Source organism: Hoplias malabaricus, chromosome Y (assembly GCF_029633855.1).
Source record: "Hoplias malabaricus isolate fHopMal1 chromosome Y, fHopMal1.hap1, whole genome shotgun sequence".
NCBI classification, from domain to species: Eukaryota; Metazoa; Chordata; class Actinopteri; order Characiformes; family Erythrinidae; genus Hoplias; species Hoplias malabaricus.
In genome coordinates this window covers 62,537,713-62,557,764 of record NC_089820.1, presented here as the reverse complement: position 1 = coordinate 62,557,764, position 20,052 = coordinate 62,537,713, and the positions used below count along the sequence as shown (strand labels likewise).

General features: G+C 43.6%; 2 protein-coding genes across 2 annotated transcripts; both read left to right on the top strand.

Moving 5' to 3' along the window:
• Positions 1-955: 955 nt before the first annotated feature.
• Positions 956-4,827, top strand: LOC136679587 (bucky ball-like). Its single transcript, XM_066658207.1, has 7 exons — positions 956-1,021; positions 1,147-1,202; positions 1,456-1,611; positions 1,698-3,239; positions 3,318-3,434; positions 4,193-4,306; positions 4,373-4,827. Exons 2-7 carry the CDS (start codon positions 1,196-1,198, stop codon positions 4,402-4,404), a joined length of 1,968 nt encoding a protein of 655 aa, XP_066514304.1. The 5' UTR covers positions 956-1,021; positions 1,147-1,195; the 3' UTR covers positions 4,405-4,827.
• A 4,312-nt stretch (positions 4,828-9,139) lies between these two features.
• Positions 9,140-19,076, top strand: LOC136679274 (E3 ubiquitin-protein ligase RNF152-like). The gene is made up of 2 exons (XM_066657711.1): positions 9,140-9,249; positions 16,475-19,076. Exon 2 carries the CDS (start codon positions 17,192-17,194, stop codon positions 17,771-17,773), a length of 582 nt encoding a protein of 193 aa, XP_066513808.1. The 5' UTR covers positions 9,140-9,249; positions 16,475-17,191; the 3' UTR covers positions 17,774-19,076.
• Positions 19,077-20,052: the final 976 nt, after the last annotated feature.

The window sequence follows — 20,052 nt, the reverse complement described above, 5'->3', positions numbered from 1 at the left end:
TAATGATATGTCTGAGTGGTGGTGTTAATGTTAGAAGAAATAATAACAATATTTTCATGTACATAATAATAATTAAACACCATTGTCATTACTGTTGTCTGCAGTTTTTGGCCCAAGGTTTATTAAGTCTCACCTGAAAAGTCTTCTTAATATTCCTTTGTCCAGATACAGTCATTTTCTGTACCCACTATCACTCAAACAAATCTTTAAATTTAAAAATATAACAGTATTGTTCACTTATTTGTTTCTAGCGTCTATTTGATCAGCTCCACTGTAAATGTAGGTGCACTGTGTATTTCTACAGTTACTAACTGTAGGCTATTTACGCTGTTAACCCCTTTTTCATCCAGTTGTTCAATTATAAATAGTACCACAGGACTATTTCTGTGGGGCATCACTCTCAGCGCTGCACTGACTCTCACTGATTGACTCTTTTGCTGTTACAAATGAGATGAGACACAGCAGTGCTGCTAGAGTTTTTAATTAAACGCTTTCCATTATTAGACACTCTGTCGTTGGTCTACTTTGTAGATGTAAAGTCAGCTCTATTTTCAGCGCAGCAGGAGGAGGAGGAGTGGCACAACATTGCAGGAGGAGCACATATAAATATAAAATAAGTAATTAATGTACTTTTTTGGTGCAGAAAACCACACAAACCCTGAAGAATGAAGAAAGAGGAATGAGGGAAGAAATAAAACAAGACAAATGCAAGACATGGGCTTTTTATCTTAATGTTTACAAATGAAACAGAGCTGCGTAGAATTTGCGCAGTTATGTCTCAGTGCCGCCCACACCCTGCGTCAAAGGACGCAGCCGGAGCTGTACAAAGGTACCAATTAAAGAGAGCGCGCGCTAATTGACTGCTGATTTTATGATGGCGCGCACCTGGTGACGTCACGCGACCTTGTGGCGCGTGTTGAGTTAATAAATGTGTTTGAGCGAGGGTGGTGTAGTAGTGTTTGTTGCTCTGACGCAGTGCACTTGTATTTCCACTTTGAACTGTCACTTTTTCACGTTTAAGGTTGGTATGTTTTTATGTTCTGATGTCTATAAATGTTTGGCTAATTTTTACTGGTGATTTTTGAGTTTCTGTCAAAACAAGGAGTGTCACATTTATTCCGTACCTTTTGTGTGTGTCTGTTGCAGTATTGCGGTGTTTTGTGTCCTGTGTTAAGGTACCTGTCCCTTCACTAAAATGGAAGGTTAGTGCCTGGTGTTATATGTTTAGTGTTTTATTGTACAGTGAAGTGAATGTCCTATAAAACATGTCTAGCTGTGTGAATGTTTATGATTAACTGTTTGTTTCCCATAAGTGTCATTTTTAATGCTTGTTTTCTTCATTCAATTGTTAAATGTGCTTCCAGCTACTTGGAACTTTGATTTGTCCTAACTTTAAGATTTGCTTGTTGTTGTTGTTTGAGCTGTTTCTCACTGAAATGCTTTTCCATTCTTCAGAAATGAACAATCCCTCACAACCAACAGATGTTGAGCAACCTCACCACCCAGCTAACCACAATAGACCATTTTTCTATGTTCAACCACCAACTCAACCTTATTTCATGTATCAATGGCCTATGGATCCCTTTGGACAGTATGGTTTCCCAGGGCCAGGTGAGACTCAGCCATGTAGGCCAGTCTTATTTGTTGCTTAGCTGTGTTGTCACAATCTGATATTGCTCTAATTTTGCTTTCCTTAGGTTTACCTTTTGGGCGCCCTTATCTGCCTCCATATCAGTTTATGCAGTACCCTAGCTATGTGGTTCCACATGCGCCCATGCAACCAACTGATTACAGAAGGGTAACACCCCTCTTTCCCTCTGTTAGTTCATATGACCTCCGTTTTCGTCAGCACTTCCAGCAGATGAGCGTCCACCGAGACACAACATCCTCTGAAGCCCAGACAGAGCCTGGAGATCCGGTCAGCAAATTCATAGACTGCTTTGATGGACACCAAGCCTGTGAAAAGTCTGGAGCTCTCAGAGAGTCCAAAGTAATGCTTTCCTCAACTCCTGGCATCATCTCCTATACCCATGAAGTGGAGGAGGTGAACTGTGGACATGCTAACCCTGCTTCGGAGCTTGCTAAGTCAGAGCAAGGTGAAAAGGGGAAGCCTGCAACCTTTGGAGACTCTGCTGTATATGATACAGAGGGAAGCCACGGTCAACTGGAAGAGTGTGCTCTGTCAGGTGTACTTCCCCTTGACACCTCTTCCGTCCATGAGGAAATTCAAAGTCGGGGAAGGGACAAACTGCAAGACAAAGATGTGCCACACTTCCAATGTGAGAAGCTTGATAGTAGTGGTTCTGCCAATGTTCTTGCCAATAAAAGCAGCGTGGGTGTAGCTGATGGCCAGGACTCGGGAGCTTGTATTTCTGATATAAGTGGGAAGTCTGATCCATGTGAAACCCAATTCTCTGACCAAGGCGAGCATGTTGATTTTTCTCCCAAGCCTGTAGAGGTTGCCGATCCTCTGATGCAGACAACCATAGACCAGGACCTTGCGTATCAAATCCTCCGCTTGCCTTGCAATAAGACCACCACGGGCTTAGCTCTTCAGAAAGAAGTCAATCCACTCATGTACATGGATGCTGCAGCTTCTCTGCTGCCTGGGACACGATACTCTTTTGGCAATTCATACTCGTATAGCTATTACCCTCAAGTTACCCAAGAGCGTCAAAGCGTCTTAAGCCCTTCCTTAGATGAACTTTCCTCCAGGGATGAGGTGTTCTCCACTGATGTGGAAGATGAACTGATGCCTGGGCAAGTTTACATAAGTGGTGGCAAACTGGCTGAAACCAGTGCTGTTCCCACTAGCTCCAAGAATGAGCACAGAGACAATGACTCTTCCTGCTCTATTTGTGCGAAAACCTGCGCTTGCTGTGGAGCAAGCCTGCCGGATGAAGACGAGACTGTCCTTACCGAGCGCTATGGATTTTCAGAGAAGAACGAGACACGGGATATGTCTGATCAAGACTGTGAATGTGAGTTGGTCGACGATAGCGTGCCAAGCCCCTGTGAATCTGAAAAGGCAGCATTGAGGAAACATGCTTCCAGGCATGTGCTGCCCTCTTGTGCTGCCAAGCGCTCAGGCAAAAAAATGCAAAAAGAGGGAGTGGAACTGAGTGAAAAGGACCAGAGCCATGGCAGAGGGGAATGTGGAGAGCAGCTGCATGTGGCTTTGAAAGCAGACCGAATCAGGGAAAAAGGCCCCAAGGGTGGACAGTCCAGGTCTTACATGGGTAAGTGGTCTTTGGCTGTTTAACGTTGTGGGGTATAGCCGCGTTCATCAGTCCTTTTGAACATGACTTGTTTTTCAGAACTTCAGTGGAGAGAAGGTCGACAAGGAGAGATGTTGTCCCAGGAAAGCTGGACCAGCTGCGGTGCCAAACAGAAGCCAAAGTTGTGTAGGTCAACAAATGGGAGTCAAGAAAAAGGTTAATTCTGTTGTTCCCTTTTTTCCCCCTCTACCTCTTCTTAAATAGGGACATACTATACCCCCTTTCCACAAGGTGACAAAAGTTCTGGCCTCTTAAAATGTATGTAAGATGCTTGGTCAAAATACCACTCAAACACCACAGCAACGTTCTCCAGCCTGGTTCAAAATGACCAGCTTCAGCACCTGTTCCTTTAAATGAGAATGAGCCACATCTTATTACGTGCGAGAGCCTAGGAGCAGAATCTTCACATCTTCTGTTCAGTACATGGTACTCTCTCTCTCAAGATGCAGAGCTAAATCAGAACGGAACCGTCCATGTTTTCTGACAGGGGTAGCCCACAAGAACCTCACTGGATGGTCTTACTTCACAGGTTGTGGCTTGTTAGATGCTCTAGATCCTTAAATCACTATGCTAATACTCTGGAAAACTGTCCATAACTTGTTCCCTTATAAAATTGTGCTTCATGTAGATGAAGGTCCCAGCTGGTTATGTCACAACTTGTAAACGTACAACATGGAACATGCCTGAGTTTACGAGTTGTTTATGATTTTCAGCCATTTGTGCGTCACTTCCTTGCAGATTTAAGAGTTTACAAGTTCAGAAAGTCCATGTGAGCACTGGCTCCTTCACTCGTGAGCATGTAATCACAACTTGCAGTGGACTAACCATCTAATGAGTCACACTGACAAAGAACAGAGCCTGGAAGTAGGGTGCATATAAGTCTCATGCCCGTCTTGGCTCTTGTACTTTTGAAGGGAGATCTGGACGTCGAAGGCCTTCCTGCAAGATGTTTGCGCCACAGAAACCCGGGAGAAATGCGTACGATGACAATGATGAAGCAGAGTTTTCCAACTGTCAAAGGGGCAGAGGTAAGGATGCGTTTGGTAGCCGTTCTTTCTAACATTTGAGTGTTTAATTATATCTTTCTTCACCAGGATCTGTGAAAAGAAGAGGCACAAGATACTAAAGCAAAGTTATGCACTGCATTAATACTTAAATGTATTATCTAATATTTAAGAACACTGTTGCACTATGGACCACACAAAGCACATTATAATAGAAGTGGACACTGGTGTTTGTGGATTGGTTGAACAGGTAATTTTGAGCACCTTGCCGCACACGACTGCCTTTCCAAAGCTCACCCTGCTTTATTTTGAGTGCTGTGCATTCATCTTAACTCGATCTGAGGACGGTGCCTCTGGGCCGTGTTTTGACATGCTCATTCATGCCTGTGTTCTCTTCTGTGGATCTGGGAGGTGTGGACCTCAGCCTCAGACGAGAGGGTCAAGGCATGGTTCAGTAGAAGCCGTTCTCAGTTTTCTTAAACCTCTGGGCTTGGGGAAAGGCAGCTTAAAATGTGATTTCAGAAGAGAAAAAAAGTGTGCGCTCTGGCCGGGCCTAGTTCAGACGCGTCTTATTTTTATTGTGCAAACCATTTTAACCTTGCAGTATAAATGTTGATGTGCATAAAATATGCATTTACTTGCACCGCGGTGTCATTAAAGAATTTGCATTGCACCTCAAGTCTGTGTTCTAATTATTTTTGGTGAAAAAAGAAAGTGGGGAAACACAATCGTATACAATATTTTTAAGCCATCATTTCATGCATGTGTTAAAGTTCAAAAATATATTAGTATTTCCCCTGTTAAAATGACTAATGTAAACATGAACTTAGTTTTACGTAACTCATTGCTACCACTAATGATTAGATGTACTTTAAAAAAAAAAAAAAAGGCCTAGGTGTGGCTCTTTTTAAACAGGCCATGGTCAGACTCTAGTTTTCCAGCAGATGGCGTGCTTTCGATTTCAAATTTAAAAGTAACTGCTGATCTCAATCTTTTGAATTCCCTACACCTTCACCTACACGGTGAAGTATAAAACCTCTTTAATAAAATATGAGCTCTAAATGTTAAGTTTAATCTTATCAGATTGTGTCCCAGACGCATAATGATCCCTAGTGCAGGGGAATGACGCATGCTGCTGTTGTGGGTGTAATTAGAAACTTAATAAAAGTCTTGGCCGAGGCAAATGCTTATCACTACAAGAGTTGAGTCATAAGTTGTAATGTTATCTGTGCAATTAAGTTAAGGACTTCAGTGCTGTCACTGTGGAGCCAAGAGGAAAGACCCGTGCTGTTGGTTTCTTTCAGAGCCGTGCTGTATGGGCAAAATAATTTTGCTGTGGTTATTAGCTCCTCATTGCTAGCAAATATAACACAAGCATACCACCAAGTAACCTCCATGGTCAAATACTGGCCACGTAAGTCACACACATCTCAGCATGTTGCTTTTCATAGCATGCAATGCTAATTAGCATAGCATGCAGTGTTAATATTGACAATATTAACTAACATATATAACTAAATACCTATAGTTTGAGGGTGGCCTTCCAAAGTCATGGTCCTGGATTTATTGTTGATGTCGTAATGTAAAGATGGCCGCTCTGTCATAGGAACTCAACCACAGGAGTCATGCTGTTTTGCTTCTTCATGCAAGAAGCACATTTGCATGAAGTTGAAGGTGTAAACACTGGGAGGTACCTGCACCACCGAGGCTCAAAACACAAGCTAGGAGTGCATGGCTGTCCCATCGTGTCATGTTTCAACATCACAGTATGTGGTGTGTCACTGTGAGCGACAGCTTCAACAGCTGGAGGATCTGTTTGACTGTTTTCTCTAAATATAATTGTCGTTTTGCTCCGAGGCTCCTGCTGCACAGAGTTGAGGAGCTGGAGAACTGTCTGAAATGTGTAGATGTTCTACAGGGAAACATGAGAAGGTGAGAAGGTAAAGTGTGGGTGAAGGCCAACTGAATTTGTGGGGGGTGGGTTATTTAGGAGAACAGTACATGTTTTAGATTGTAGATCAGACTTTTCGGTCTGATTTCAAGGCCTTTATCAAATACCGGATACAATTTTTAAAATATCTCCAGGTGGGGCCTTCACCTTGATTGCCCTGTGATGGACTCGCGGGTTGTACTTAGGCTAGGGTCAACTGAGAAGATGGACCTGCCCCCTTTTATTAGGGCCCAGACCTATTTTTTAATTTGTAAGTTGTTTAAAAAGTCATTTAAGGGCTTGCTTCATTAAAAGTGGATCAAAACTATGGAACTGGCTTGTAACTCACTTCCTACCCTCCTTGATAAGTTCCATAGTGCAGTTTCTGCTGTGCTGAGCCCAGATTAACTATTGTCCCAAGTCAGGAAAATATCACAATGGTTTTAAAGATGTAATTTTAAGGTAAAAATAATACCAAGTGATCTTTTAAAATAATCTGCCATATAGAATATATGCTGCACCTTTTTCCTTGACTGCTCTTCTATGCCATACATTGGACAAAGTACAAGGCTGGAGAGTCTATACGTGACAGCATATGATAACGTGTATTTTAAATATTAAAGAAGAAGTAATTTTTCCAGGTGAAATGTATTTTTATTGAGGCCTTAACGTTGCTGATTTTGTTCTTCAACCTTGTTCCTGGCTGAAATAGGTGTACGGTTCCACTGAATGAAATGCTGCTGTTTAGCAATGCCATTCTGACTGAGAGAAAATTGTGCTTGGCTTTAATGGTGTTTTTACAGCACACCGCACATGGGCACAATTAAAAGAGGCAATGCCAGATGTTTTGACCCTGTATTACACCTCCTCCGGTTTGGTTTACTCTAATCACCCTGTTGTTTTAGTTTCTACGTGTGAGTAAACAAGAGACTGGAGATGCAGAGGGTCAGGATTTCTCAGTTAGCCCAAATTACTGAAGTCCTCAATTGAAGATCGTCCAATAGGGATGTGCCTCAGCGCTTTCTCCTATTGGACAGATTTGACTTTGGGCTTAAAGGAACATTAAATAGTATTTTCATGACCTTAAAAATCATTGTGATGCTGCACTGCCCTGTAATATGGAAAATAGAGCCTCTGTGTTTGCTACTGCAGGCTCAGCACTGCAGAAACTACACTATGTAACTTTTGGAGGAGGGTAGGAAACCAACCCTCTTCCACCCCTCTCCCTCTTGATTTTAGGGCAGTGCTGTAAAATTGAATTACACTCTGCAACTTTAGGGGGAGCCCAAGAGCAAAAATACCAAATCTTATCTAGTGTTGTTTAACTAATCTGACAGATCTGAGAAATCCCCAGAGGATAGGAGGGTGAAGTTTGTGGTGGGCTGAGGACTAAAAAACAGACAATAATGTTAGTTTTAATAGTTAATAATAATAATAATAATAATAATAATAGGGCGGCACGGTGGTGCAGCAGTTAGTGTTGCAGTCACACAGCTCCAGGGACCTAGAGATTGTGAGTTCAAATCCCACTCCGGGTGACTGTCTGTGAGGAGTGTGTTGTGTTCTCCCTGTGTCTGTGTGGGTTTCCTCCGGGTGACTGTCTGTGAGGAGTGTGGTGTGTTCTCCCTGTGTCTGTGTGGGTTTCCTCCGGGTGACTGTCTGTGAGGAGTGTGGTGTGTTCTCTCTGTGTCTGCGTGGGTTTCCTCCGGGTGACTGTCTGTGAGGAGTGTGGTGTGTTCTCTCTGTGTCTGCGTGGGTTTCCTCCGGGTGACTGTCTGTGAGGAGTGTGGTGTGTTCTCCCTGTGTCTGTGTGGGTTTTCTCCGGGTGACTGTCTGTGAGGAGTGTGGTGTGTTCTCTCTGTGTCTGCGTGGGTTTCCTCCGGGTGACTGTCTGTGAGGAGTGTGGTGTGTTCTCTCTGTGTCTGCGTGGCTTTCCTCTGGGTGACTGCCTGTGAGGAGTGTGGTGTGTTCTCTCTGTGTCTGCGTGGCTTTCCTCCGGGTGCTCCCGTTTCCTCCCACGGTCCAAAAACACACATTGGTAGGTGGATTGGCGACTCAAAAACGTTCTTAGGTGTGAATGTGTAAGTGTGTGTCACCCTGTGAAGGATGGCGCCCACTCCAGGGTGTGTTGCTGCCTTGTGCCCAGTGATTCCGGGTAGGCTCCGGAACCACCGCGACCCTGAACTGGATAAGGGTTACAGACAATGAATGAATGAATAATAATAGCTTATGAGTTGCCAATAAAAGGGCCTTGCACAAGAAAACTGCAGTTGTGGAAATTGAGGGCACTGTCCCTTCACTTCCCCAACCACAAATTTTCCTGTCTTTCTTTTAATCTTTAGACCACAGCTGACCCCACAGGATAACTATAAACAAATTTTTTAGTGACCCTAATGGTGATGACTATGAATATTGGCATAATGTGTTGCCAATAATAATTTCCACTGAGTGATCTAATTACTTACGGTCACTTTTATGACTAATAAATATTAAATATTTCTTGACTTGACTATCATTAGGTGAAACAGCCATTGTGCATCGGGTGCATGATCCCCGGCTTATAATCCTTATGATAATAACGTCTAGGCTATGGCTACTATGACTACTATTGACTATAGCTATTTGCTATTAGAATATTCTACTGATTTTGTCTGGCATATTTGTCTAGCTGTTGGTCATTGTTTTTTTGGCTAATGGTTATGCTATTTTCCATTAGTTACATCCTGCTGATTACTGGGTATTAAGCACATCTATTATTGTTATTTATTAGTTACATTATTTGATGATTATTTGGATATTGGTCATTTTGAACGGTTATGATGCTATTAGTTATCCTATTGGCTTTTGGTTGATCACAGGAATGTGTGTGTGTGTGTGTGTGCGTGTAAAAGTGTGTGTAATAGGGCGGTGGGCGGTGCTTGACTGAACTGTCAGAGCACTCGGCACACGCTGCGAGAAGAAAGCGAGACCACGCACCCCTCTTTGGGGGGATACGTAGCGCGAGACGGAGACGCGCGACATCACTGCGCGAGACCAGGTGAGTTTACCTCAGAAACGGCTTGTGTGCTGGAATTCTTTTGTTTACTTCGGTTTTTCACGAAGTTTGAGCGTCTTTTCCCAGCTCTTTCGCATTATTTATCACACCCTGTAACTAAATCTTGATAGAAAACGCAGTGGTGAGGTGATATAAGGTGGTATTTTCGCTTTTTAACAATTGTCAATAACTTTGTTCGCGTTTGGTGTGGCGTTGCGTAAGTAGAGCGTGTAGCATGTTTCCACACGGCGTTGTAAACCAGTTTATGGCGTATTATTAACGCCCGAGGGAAAGACTGGCAGATAAAAGGTTGTAACGATGACTTATGGTCTTTTTTTGTCCAGTTTACCGCCCAGATACGCAACTGGAATTAACTTTGCAGCTAAAGAGGAGCGTTTAACAGATAAGGAAGTTTAACTCGATTCATAACACAACGAGAAAATAAATAAATAAATAAATAAATAAATAGATAGATATTCCATATTATTTAGAGCTTGTTGATGTCCTAGTCTACAAGCTTGTATTGTTAAGCAGGACTTTGCACTCAGGTGACGGGGATTAGAAAGATATCCAGCCCTCAGACCGGATTGGATTTATAAAAGCATTTGAATTTGGACTGATTTGGAGAAGCCTTAAAAACCCATCCAAAATAAATGCAGACAAACAGGACTGGGTGCAGCAGGAATGTTATCACTAGTTTCAATTTAAAGTAGTACCTAGACCTTCAGCTCTGTGCGCTGTAAATTAAGGCGTAGAATAATTGTGCTGCAAGGAAAGGTTCTTTTAAACCCACATTGTGGCTCCATTAAAGACCCCCTGAGGTGAAAGCCTGGCTTATAACCTTGTTAGCATGTCTGAGTGGTGTTGTTAATGGTAGAAGAGGTACCACGGCCAAATAAAGCGGTCACCACCATGGCTGAGCTAACTGCAGTGTTCCAAAATATGGATTAATGTAGCCAGGTTTACTTACGTCACAAACCTAAGGGATAAATATCATCAGTTTGAGGGGGTGGGGCTTTATAGCTGCAGGCAACAGATGAGTAGGTGGTGACTAATAGCTAAGACTAATACCTTAGATCTGAGCTGACACACGGAATGAAGGCATTTAATGGTTTTGTTCTTGAAAAATACTGTGTAATTCTGGTTAACGGAGTTGGATTTTTGTGGATTTATACAGTGACCAGTGTGGGACCTTTTGTGTGACTCTTGTTTGTAAAGCAAACAAATCATAGCTCATTCACTGCACAAAATGCTTATCTCATGTCTTTATTTTTCCTCTCATCCACTAATAACTTGTGTGTGAAACCATCCTGGTTTGTTTTCCCATGACTGATATTCAACCTCTCTTCACAACTCAGAGTTATATATATTTTTTCTTTTACTGTAACTTTAAGACTAGGGCTAACGTTTCTGTAGCTCTTCTGTTGTTAATATCCAGGTGGTGTATGATACAAGAACCCTTTTTGGTGCTCTATAGAACCATACACAACACACACTCCTTCAGTCTGAACAGATCTATAAAATCTATCATTGCTTTTACCAAAAAACTCTTGTAGAACCCTTGTTCTTACAGTTTTCTGAATTCAATATCAGCTGAATGTTGCAGGATTTACAGATGAAAAATAGGAAAAGTCAGGCTGATAACGTGTTAAAACAATAGAACTACTCAATAACTAGTCACTAGAACCTTGATATTTAAGGCTAGTTGTGCCCTTGGGGTTTACCCTGTGAATTCCATGGATATTAACATGTACTATCTCTGTTGAAATTCATATTATCAGATGCCGATTGACAAACTCAGCACTTTTGGCAGAGTGTGATCAGCCAGGGTTTGTTTAACAGCTCTGCTGTCACCGAGGTAATGATGAGGGCTGTATACTCTGTAATCTGTATCCGTAGTGCACCTCTGGAATGATAAATCCTGATCAAAGTTAAGGAACAGATAGCTATTCAGTTGCATAAGAGTTTTTAAGTACATTCCCAGCTGATGTGTGTTCTTTATTTGGAAGTTTAAAGACTGGAAGACCTGCTGTTTTGCTTGTGTTTGTAACTTGGTGTGTGTGCTCTTTTAAAAGGGTCGCAGGGCTTTGTTGTATGGAAATGAGGAGTGTGTTCCTAACACACTTACCAGCTCCCCTGATCCTCCAGGGACAGCCTCTATATTTTCACTGCCCTCGTCCGGCGCTCTCCCAGGGTCTTTCTTCTCATTCAGGAAGAACGTTGTCTTCCTTTAAACACTGTCTACGGCGTGAAGCTAATCACGATTGTATCAGGAGAGGAAAGCCGCTTCAAGTTGAACGTCAAGGTCACTACATGCGTTTATGTAACGAGGTCAGAGCAGCTGCTTTGATGGTCTGGAGGAATAAAGCCTAGGAGGGGCAGGAAACGGTGCTGGGGTAAACAACAAGAAAGAAATGATCTGATCAACACAGCATTTTCAGTACGCACAGTTCTGCAGTGTAAGCCTCCACCAATCACACACAGGGCCACCACATGTCAGAGTGAAGAACATGCTTCCAATGAAACGTGTGAACCCAGCCACTGCTTCTTTTCAAGAGCAGCAACTGCCCAGATCTGTGACATCAGCTTAAGATGCTCTGATTTAAGGTAAATTCACAGGCTAATGTCAAACTGAGCTAAACTGATTCATACAGATTTGACTACATATCCATTCCAAGAAATACGCTTCACCCTTGTGCAGTGTGTACAAAATACAGTGCTGATGAGACAACACACCCTTAATCCTACCCCTATCCCAGCCTAAGCCTGGTCTCAAAAAGCATACATGCTTTACTAAAAGAGCATTTCCAGGATTTGTAACTTGTGTATGAATATCTGGCAACCCGGCATGGAAAACAAGCCTTAAACTTTCCCCAACACTGTCCTCCAAAGACTAGAAATGGCACCATTTGAGTGGACTAAACCCTATCGCAGACACCTAACCCTACACTTAACCCCACAGAATATTTATGTACAGTAGAGCAAGTTAATAGTTGGTGGCTAATTCAGTTAAAACGTCTTATTAAAAAGTGATTAAACATACTTTCTACATTTTTATACATGGGCATGACCTTTGCCGACCTGTAATAGGGAGAATGGTGCTTCTGTCGTTGCTACTCTAGGCTCAGTACGGCAGAATCTGCACTATGTAAATGAAGTGTGTGTTAATGGTCCTGGTTCTTCTGGCTCTTGAATGAAAAGCCCATGTCACCAAAGACATTCATGAGTAAACCCCATCCCCCGGCTCAGCACCCCCACCCATCTTTTACACTTCCACCCCCCTGACCCCCATCCATCGCCCTTGAGGATGCACATGTTTTTAAGTGACTTTTCCCCCCATTTCACCCCTTCCCTTCTCATCTGGTGTTGACAAATCCCCCGCTGCCGCTTCATTTATCCAGCTGATGGGCTCTTACCACATACAGCTGATAGTCTGCGAGCTGTTTTATTGTCTTTTGCACCAGTTCTATCAGGATGACAAATAACACTTGATATATTTGCGGAATATTCACACCCTGCCCCCACTCTCCCAAAGCCCAGTTTGGTGAATGGCCTCCCACACATTCACTGTTATTTAAAACAAGGCCTAGTCTCGCAACGTGACATCGGTTCTGCACTTTTAGGAACCAATTAATAGAGTAATTCCACGGTGAATGCCTTTCATTAGCTGCGTGTCTGGCGTTACCGGTGCTTTTCACAGATGGCGAGGGAGGAAAAAAAGAAAAAACACGTGCAGAAATTACCATAATGGCGAACCGCTCCGGAGGGTTTCAGTAGCGGGCCGCTGATGAGTCCAGGGCGAGGCAAAGAAAGACAGCAGGCCCCTTGCGCTGAAAGCTGCCTTACTCAGCATAAAAACTAGAGATTGATGTGGGTGGGAACCAGAGAGAACTCCAAGGGCGGTTTGTCAAGGTTAGCCCCTTGTCAAAGATTCGGAGTGATTTAGTAAGTTTACTCGCAGGTCTCTAGACGGACCACGGTACTTTGTCCTCCCCCACGCTTTGTGTGCAGTATCAAAGGAAGAGATTGAATGTGATCAGAAAATAAGAGGTTCATACATCATCATAAACGCGCTCAGTGAGTCCCGATACTTCATCAGATCTGAATAGATGAGACTTGTAAATCATAGGAACGAAATGAGGTAACACTCATGTCTGAGGTGGGGCTTTCTGCTGTTGCCTTTTGATGGAGAAACTCAATGAAAAGTAGTTTATTTCTGCTTCCTTTTCCGCTAACCGCTCCGTATCTAATAACCAGCAGCTCCTCGGGGGAGTTTGTAAATTCACGAGACAATCGCAGGTTTAATTACATTATTAATTACTTTTCTCTCCGGGGACGAGAGCAGAATAATTCTTGATGAAGTGCCACTCCCTCGGTTCGATTGCCCAAGAGGAGAACGCAGTTTATGGACTGTTATTAGAGCAACAGCTCTTTCAGCTTCTCTTTTCTTTTCTCATTATATTATGTCACGGCTATTTGAGCATGTTATTATATAGAGTTGACTGTACATAACGCCCACAGATGAAGCACAACAACATGACGCGGAAGACATGACGGCTTCTAATTTGCGGCAGAGCCACACGAGACAAATGCTAACACTGTGGTCATCCCGGATGGACGTTTGTGTCACCGGCGGACCTCAGTTTGCACGGATAATCATCCTGACTTGACATGCATTAAGCTAAGCAATTAACATTCATAATAGTGAGGCGGCTCCTCGGGGCCTGCTGTGACCTTAAATCAAATTTACATGGAGCAGAGAAATAGCTGTAACCCTGTTTGAGGTTCACGGAATGGGGCTGTGGTCCACAGTGAAGAGGTGCACAATGACTGGTTGTGTACGTATTCATTGGTTTAGTTCTTGGGGGAAACATCATAAACCAATGGTTCCATGTGCTAGTGCTGGTCTAGTGCTGTCAAAAGCTTCACTCAGAAAGTGTCAGGAGTACATCCTCACTAAGATATCATTATTCATAGTGTATTGTTGCATTTTCTCCCCTAAGTTTACAGTGAGAATGGTTCCCGACCCAAAAATATCCAACAAAGTGTGGCTCCGCACTCGGAAACGTTTTGCCCCAGGGAAATATGTATTTCTCAACCAGCTTTTAACCTCAGAGGAATTACAGCAGTTCTCAGCATTGTGTTACTAGAGGACCACTCATTTCCCCCTTAAGAGGAAAGATGAGATTTATATAAGCCCTTAACAGACAAATGAGTTGGAGACAAATGGAATAGAAAATAAAAGGATCATTTAAAATTAGTATTTAGTTATTTTTCAGCTAAAGGTTAATCCAGTGGAATTAAGTCATTTTGATTTGGAAGGCGGCACGGTGGCACAGCAGGTAGTGTACCGGTCACACAGCTCCAGGGTCCTGGAGGTAGTGGGTCCGGTTCCTGCTCCGGGTGACTGTCTGTGAGGAGTGTGGTGTGTTCTCCCTGTGTCTGCGTGGGTTTCCTCCGGGTGACTGTCTGTGAGGAGTGTGGTGTGTTCTCCCTGTGTCTGCGTGGGTTTCCTCCGGGTGACTATCTGTGAGGAGTGTGGTGTGTTCTCCCTGTGTCTGTGTGGGATTCCTCCGGGTGACTGTCTGTGAGGAGTGTGGTGTGTTCTCCCTGTGTCTGCGTGGGTTTCCTCCGGGTGACTGTCTGTGAGGAGTGTGGTGTGTTCTCCCTGTGTCTGCGTGGGTTTCCTCCGGGTGACTGTCTGTGAGGAGTGTGGTGTGTTCTCCCTGTGTCTGCGTGGGTTTCCTCCGGGTGACTGTCTGTGAGGAGTGTGGTGTGTTCTCCCTGTGTCTGCGTGGGTTTCCTCCGGGTGACTGTCTGTGAGGAGTGTGGTGTGTTCTCCCTGTGTCTGCGTGGGTTTCCTCCGGGTTACTGTCTGTGAGGAGTGTGGTGTGTTCTACCTGTGTCTGCGTGGGTTTCCTCCGGGTGCTCCGGTTTCCTCCCACAGTCCAAAAACACACGATGCAGGTGGATTGGTGACTCAAGTGTCTGTAGGTGTGTATGTGTCTGTGTTGCCCTGTGAAGGACTGGCGCCCCCTCCAGGGTGTATTCCCACCTTGCGCCCAATGATTTCAGGTAGGCTCTGGACCCACCGCAACACTGAACTGCATAAGCACTTACAGATAATGAATGAATGAATGTTTCTTTGGAGATTAAGAAATGGGGAAATCGATTAATGGAAAAGCAAATAATATTATCACAGAATAGCAGTGAACCATATTTATATTTATCTAAGCGATGCTTTTTAGTCCCTGACAGAACTAGGTGATGCTCCCAATTATGGAGGATGACTGTATTAAAATACATGCAGGCCACTAGGTGTCAGTATATTGATTTCTTCATAATCTGATGAAGAATGAAAATGACAGCTCCTTCAAATAACACCCTGAGTTCAAACTGTGCTTAATATGTTGGGGAGGAAGGTTCATTTCTCAGAGGAAGGGTAACTGTTTGTGCAGCAGTACTCTCCACAGTCACTGTTCAATAAGGTGGTGCTACAAAGTAACTGTTTCTGATAAATTGGCCAGAGAGCGTACAGCCAGGGAAGTCGTCATTGGACTAACTTTTCAATGTTTTTTTTATTTGCTGAAATCTAAACAGCTGTCACTTCAGCCCAGATCTTTTTATCCTTTATTTAGGGTCGACACACTGTGTGAAAAACTCTCATGTTGACATGCGAATCAAAGCCCAGAAGAAAAGACATTTGCCTTGAGCATTTCACTGTGCTGTCTCCGGTGTCATGTTAGAACCTACGCTGCAAAGCCTTAGATCACAGCACATATAAAATACACCGTCTATCTCCGGCTCTCATCCTGATCAGGGTCACGGTGAGTCCAGAGCTGATCTGGAATCATGGGACAGGGAATGTTACACTAGCCGTGTAGCTGCTTCCTGTACTGAGCCTGTTGGAGTAAGGCACTAATGATGTCTGTTTGATTATTTTTCTTGATTCTTTTGACCTCTTTTGTTTGGCACTCTCATGGTAGTCTAGTTACTTCCTGTGCCATTTTAGCTGGAGGTGAATTGACACACAGCTTTAATCCCTGCCAGTTGTGTTTACATAGCCTGAACTCGAGTGTGTGACAAGAGGCAGATAGTGTTCACACTTCCTAATAAATAGCGTCCCCCTCCCCCCCATCCCTCTATATGCAAGGCCGTGTGAGGTTTAGATTGGATTAAATAATGACAGTTTGTTTTGACACTAACCTTCTTCCCCTTCATTCCACAGATCCAGCCAGATATGGATTAAAAGATCAAGATATCAGCCCCTTAGCACTCAACAGGGAGAGAGAGATAACGGCTCCACACTGATGATCATCAGAAGACTGGGCCACTGGAGATTCTAGCATAAATTATTTGGAGCCAGTCGGCTTTGTTGTTTTTGGGAGAAATTTTGCACGGAAGGAAAAGTTTGGAAGGTGACGGAAGGAAGAACTAGAGATGAAAAATTGTGAGAGTGAAAGAGCTAAATAGTGTCACTGGCCCAAAACACTGAAGATATCTAAGTACAGATAGCACCCCCTTGTGGAGAATTTTCTTCCTGCTAAATGTGACTGAGTGAGTGAGTTATAGACCAGGTTGTTTATATCATCTATGAACGATCGACATCAACGTAAGATTCACCGTGGAGGCAGTAAAGCTGAACAAGTAATACATGTTCTCCAGTAGAACTTTAGAACTTTTAGAACCCTCCTCTTAACAAGTAACCCCTCAAACAGCCCTTGTAGTATTGCCCAAATAACCCCAAAAAGACTTAGTGTGAATTTGGGAATGCCCAAAGCTCTGCCTATTCTCCTACATTCTTAGTTGCTTTTTACATTTGGATGCAGTTTTAAAACCACTTCAATTTATTACCCATTCCAAATAAAACTAGCTAACAACAACAACAACAACAACAAACCCCAGGAGCTACTGGCTTTGTTGAAGTGGGCACCATCAGTCCACCATGGAGACGCTGTCCCAGAGTTCCAAGCTGGAGTGCCAGATCTGCTTCAACCCTTACAGCCCCCAGCGAAGAAGACCCAAGATGCTGCAGTGTCGGCACACCTGCTGCTCCGTGTGCCTGGGCCAGATGAGGCTGAACCACCGGGAGATTCGCTGCCCCTGGTGCCGGAGCGTCACTCACCTTCCCAGCAGCCTTTCCGTGTCCCAGCTGCCTGACGACCCAGAGATGCTGTCCGTAATCTCCCTGACACACCCCTCCCAGCATGCCCCCGTTTTCGTCCGGTTGCCTGGCAACAGTTGCTACCTGCTGTCTCTTCCTGGAGACGCGGAGCAGGCCCTGTTGTCCGGGGAGTCTTCGTACCGCTTTGACTTCAAAGCTCCTAATGAGTCGGGACTCCACGAGCGGGATCTGGAGGTGGAGGTGGTGGAGGAGGAGGAGGAAGAGGGGGCGCTAAAGAGCTCGGCCTGGACCGGCTTCTGCACCGTCCTCCTGGTGGCGGTTATTCTCATTTTTCTGCTGGGCATCGTCCTTCACAACATGTCCTGCGTCTCCAAGCGGTTCAGCATCATTTCTTGCGGATGAAAGACCTACGTCCATACTTGGTTTACTTATTGTTTTTGCTCTGGTTTGAAGGAAACTTAGGGAGGAACGGTCTGAAAGAAATGACTGAGGACTGGGACAACTGGATCACCAGATTTTGACCTGCTAAGAAAGGACAATTGTTCTAGAACAGTTCTGCTACTTTACGAGGGCTATATACTCTCCTTAGAAAAGCATTGACCAATAGAACAGGCCCCTCTGAGGTCATCATGCCTAATGCTGGGTGTCAGAGAAAGGAGTTTTCGATTCAAATCTTCCAGCTTTTGGGCTCTGGGGCAGACTTTGAGATACGTTATGATGCCGTTTGTGATCCAGAGCTCATCATTCACCTTCAGTACCTGACTTTCCTGATGCTCTTTTTGCTTGCTGCCATCAAATGCTCACAGCATTGTTCCAATATTGACTGAAGAAGGTTTCCAAGAAGAGTGCAAATGAGAAACGAGAAATGTCTTACAGACTGCAACTGATGTGAATGAGAACGGACGTGGACACGTGAAGATGCATATATTCAGTATATGGTTTTTCTTTTTTCTTTTCTTTTTTCTAAAGATGAATGACCCATCATTTGCCAATCAGTAGATAAATGTTTAAAAATATAATTCGAATTTAAAATTGTTTTTATGAAAAAATGCAAACGGTTTCTATGGGAAACGGGAATTAAATTTGATTTTCTGATTTTGAAATTCGTATCTTAAGTAGGAAAAGTGTAAAATAGTTATTTTCACCAAATTTTGTCATTGCTTTTTTTGTTCGTTTTTATAAATTTTTTTTTTTTTTTTTATAAATAGAACTCACAACGTAAAAACAAACCCAAAATGCTAATAAATCTGTTTATACTTCATGGAGAGGGCCCCTCACATGTGAGTGGGGATGTTTTAAACTAATGTTAATAGGAAATCTCTAAAACGTCAGGCCAGGGTCCATGGGTTTGTAAACTGCGCTGCTGCTGAGAGGTTTCCAATTAGAAATAGCAATATATGATTGTTTATTTATGGTTTCTAGTGGTGTAAATAGTAGCTGGGCAGCAGTGGAAACTATGCAATATTGAAAACACACAGAGTACACTGACTTACCAATTCAACAAATAGAATTTAGAGGAACTGTGTTATGAATGCGTGCAGTGTGAGAGTGTGCTGTGAAAGTACAGCACTGGGCTTTTGAAATTGTGACTAATCTACAGTTTTGGGTAGAACAATGTTAATGGTTAATTGTTGTGTTGTAGCAGTGACTAGGTAATGATTACTGATCAAGTTTAACCTTAAAACAAAATGCATTACTGTTAGAATATGACAATGCCAGTGCTTTTTAATTAAACATTTGATATGTTTTTCTGTCGTCTTTAATGAAGAAAATGCTCAGATGTGAGTTGGATTATCTCTGCTGACTTTTCTGGAGCATAGACTAAACGTATCCTTCTAAATACACTGTCCCTGCAGTCCATGAGCATGTTCTGAAGTGTGTGACTACAGCAGCTGAAGGTCAGGCACGAGCCGAGGTCAAGTTTCAGTCCCAGCAGGACGTCTCGGTGCTGAAACGTTCAATTAAATGTCATCGCGTTGCATCGCCGTGTCCAAGGCGATATTAAAGATGCTATCAGCAGCCCGTCTGACCACTGATCAAAGTCAGATTACGCTGTGCTCTTACAAACGGAGATTGTTTAGACAGAGAGCGCGCACTCACCCTTTTAACCCAAGGCTGAAGCTCCCGCTCTGCGGTGTTCTCCTCTAACAGCAGATTCAGAGCGTGACGGGCTGGAGGGGTAGAACTGGTTGTAGCGGCCGTGCTGAAGAATACGTTTGACTGGGCTTTTTTTTTTTCCGTGAATGTGTGTGGTGTGGTGATTTAGGTCTGCAGTTAGATGAACACAGCTTACAGTCCGGAGGGTTCTGTCCTCTCAGAAAAGAGGGAGGGAAAGTCACTGCGGTGGTAGCTTTGACTGTTAGCGGAATATTTTACATATACATCAACTTTCCTTCTGGAGAAGACTAGGGTTAGATCCCCAGGATTCGGAAAACACAGGCTAGATTCATGGAATTGTGGAATAAAGATAAAGTCTTGTTTACAAACACACAATCTACCACACGTTTTGAAAGACGTGGCCATGTGAGCAGCGCTATTCACTGTTAGCATTAGAGCAGTCTGGTATGCTGCTTACCCCAATTCTGTTTACGTTCACATGCCCATCACCTGCGTCTTCCGGTCTGAGGTGAAGCTGTGGTCAGCTGCTGGCCTCTGGGTCGACCAAGGTCCAGATCGGCAAA

Excerpts from the sequence above, each read along its gene's own strand:
- LOC136679587 (XM_066658207.1), top strand. Across the intron at positions 1,612-1,697 it reads GTATGGTTTCCCAGGGCCAG|GTTTACCTTTTGGGCGCCCT; the intron begins GTGAGACTCAGC and ends TGCTTTCCTTAG. Across the intron at positions 3,435-4,192 it reads AAATGGGAGTCAAGAAAAAG|GGAGATCTGGACGTCGAAGG; the intron begins GTTAATTCTGTT and ends GTACTTTTGAAG.
- LOC136679274 (XM_066657711.1), top strand. The coding sequence starts at position 17,192 with ATGGAGACGCTGTCCCAGAGTTCCAAGCTGGAGTGCCAGATCTGCTTC.